At 44.3% G+C, this 2,783-nt stretch overlaps 1 protein-coding gene across 1 annotated transcript in view; it reads left to right on the forward strand.

Annotated features, from left to right (window-relative positions):
- Mrc1 (mannose receptor C-type 1) overlaps positions 1-2,783 on the forward strand; it is a 90,352-nt gene that overhangs the window by 73,993 nt on the left and 13,576 nt on the right. The window contains exon 23 of the mRNA XM_005354640.2: positions 291-393. Coding sequence (XP_005354697.1) covers positions 291-393 — 103 coding nt within the window. The remainder of the gene's footprint in view (positions 1-290; positions 394-2,783) is intronic.

The following is a 2,783-nucleotide window of genomic DNA, read 5'->3' on the forward strand; positions in this document are numbered from 1 at the left end:
AGCCCGGAAAGCCATGTGAGGGGTCTACCTGGGGTGGGACAGCAGCCCAGAAAGCCATGTGAGGGGTCTACCTGGGGTGGGACAGCAGCCCAGAAAGCCATGTGAGGGGTCTACCTGGGGTAAAACAGCAGCCCGGAAAGCCATGCTGGCTTGAGTACTCTCCACAGATTGATTACCTGAAAAACTGTAACTGAGGAATAATGAAGGCATGTTTCCCTGTAAAGGAACTGACTTAAATAATTATTAATTTGTGTGTGTTGTTTTCTCTTTCCTTATCCACAAATGTACAGGCTGACTGCGTTGTTGTGATTGGTGGCAAATCTCGAGAGGCGGGGTCGTGGATGGATGACACCTGTGACAGCAAGCAGGGCTATATTTGCCAGACGCCACCGGGTAAGTCCTGCCAAGCCCCACCTGACCAGTTCTCACCAGCAACGGCTAGATGTTCACTTGTGTTCTCAAAAGGAGGGCTATTTCCTTGTGTATTAGTAGTTTGTTGTTTGTTTTTTTTTTTTTGAAACTTTAATCCACACAAGCCCACGACAGACAAAAGAGGTGGGTCTCCCTCTCCCCAAACAGGTGGTATTTTGTTTACTTTATTTACAAATCCACTCCCTTATCATTTGAGAAAGTTCTGTGCAAATTAAACTTACATAAAAAGAAATCATTAGAAATTTGGCATGTATGCCAGTCAGTTTTTTTTTTTCTTTTTGTGACTCTGAGCTAATGCCCAGTGGAATCAACATGAAGCAGGAAGGTTGTTTTGGCTCTGTGCTTCAGAGGTTCCTGCTTGGTCTCCACATTCCTTCAGGCCTGTGGCAATGCAGAACGCAGTGTGGAGCATGCTATGGACAAACCCGTCCAGGTTGTGGAGGCTGGGAAACAAAAGAGAAAGAGAGGAAGGGCTAAGACCCCTTTGAGGGCACTATCCCAGTGACAGCTGTCTGCCCTTAAGATCCATCTCCAACGCTCCTCTTCTCAGTGGTGCCTGGAGCTTTTGGAAAGCACACAATGGAGCTGGAGAGATGTCAGGGCAGCGGTACAGGATCTAGGTTCCGGTCCCAGCACCCACAAAGTGGGCTCACAACCATCTGTAACTCCAGTCCCATGGAACCCAACACCTTCCGGTTCTATGAGCACTGCACATGGTATATAGACATGCATGCATAAAAAACACCCACGTACAGAAAATAAAATTTAAAATAAACATTGCCTAAGATCTAACCATATAGAAACAATCTCCCAAAACTTTTGTAGCATTTCTTCCTCCCCCTACTGCACAGATATTGTTAAGAATAAGAGAACTGGACAGAAAAATCAAACTTCCTGATTGTGTGTAGATTCTGTGAAGTGGTCTTTTTTTTTTTTTTTTAAAGCTTCACTTCAAGCTTCATTTAGTGCTTTTAATGGTCCAAAAATTTCTGATGGAATGGCGCCCAGATCTTTTTAGGCTAGGAGTTTTAATGTTCCATACAAGATGTGACAGTTTTAGGAGTCTGTTGGGGTTCCTTGGTCAAATGGCCCTGTACCAACACAAGATGGCAGCAGCAGCAGAGGAGAGGGAGGTGGTTAAAGAGAAAAAAAAGTTGGGCTATGTGGAACAAGTTAGAGAATTGGCCCAGCATAGCACGAATTCTAATTTGTCTTAATAATAAAAATCCAGAGTCATATATAGGGGTTAATGCTGAAAAAATTAGAGAAGCAGAGCAACCAGCCACTCGTTCTTACTTCTACTGAATCCTCAAACCAAAGGGAGATCCTGTCCCTATGAATCCTCAGACTAAATTTTCAGAGCTCCTGTCTCCTCCTACCGTATATCCCTCTCTCCACCCAGCCATATCACTCCTGCCTCCACATCTGCAGTGCTGGGATTAAAGGTGTGAGCTCTGTTTCTCTTTTAGACTGGTTTACTTTTGTGTAGCCTCGGGTTTCCTTGAACTCACAAAGAACTGTCTACGTTTGTCTCCTGAGTGCTGGGATTAAAGGTGTGCACCACCACTGCCTGGCCTCTATGGCTAACTAGTGTAGCTAGCTCCACACTCTGATCTTCAGGCAAGCTTTATTTGTTACAGCACAAAGTATCACCACAGCCCAGACAGAACCCGTAGGCAAGGGTAGTTAGAAGTGAAGGCCACTGATTACTTTTCTCTAAAGACCCAAGTATCTGAAGTGTGATGACCACACAATATCTACTAAGATCCTTCCACCCTCTCGTGGTGAGGGACAACGTTAGTTCACATGTCAGCAAATGAAAGTGGCTGCTTTCCAATAAAATTTTATAGGCATAAATGTGATTTTTATACAATGTCAAGAAATATCAGTCATTTGTCCCTCCCTACCCCTGTCAGTGAAATGTAGCTTATGTGTTATAAAACCAGAGAAAAGATTAGATTTAGCTCTTAGTCTGCTGGGCTCTGCCCCAGGGTATCATCTGAGGCTCCTAGGAACAGCCTCTGTTTTCTGTGTATTAAGTGGCTTAATGTTCACATAGAAAATAGCAATTAGGGTTCCCTGCCCTGTGGGAAGTCCAAGGACCGCCCACCTCCATCCAGGTCTAGGAAGGTGAGCATCCAAACTGCCTAGGCTCCCACAAAGCCAGTACGTACAGTAGGATCAGACTTGACTGGGGGAGGGGGGAATGGGAGGTGGTGGCAGGGAAGAGACAGAAATCTTTAATAAATAAATAAATTAAAAAAAATAAAATTATCTAAGTGGGCCAGCAAGGCGCATTTCCAAAACCCAAGTTTTGTAGATATATAAAGGGTTAAGTATTTTAGGAGAAA

This window comes from Microtus ochrogaster, chromosome 16, assembly GCF_000317375.1.
Source record: "Microtus ochrogaster isolate Prairie Vole_2 chromosome 16, MicOch1.0, whole genome shotgun sequence".
Lineage (NCBI taxonomy): Eukaryota > Metazoa > Chordata > Mammalia > Rodentia > Cricetidae > Microtus > Microtus ochrogaster.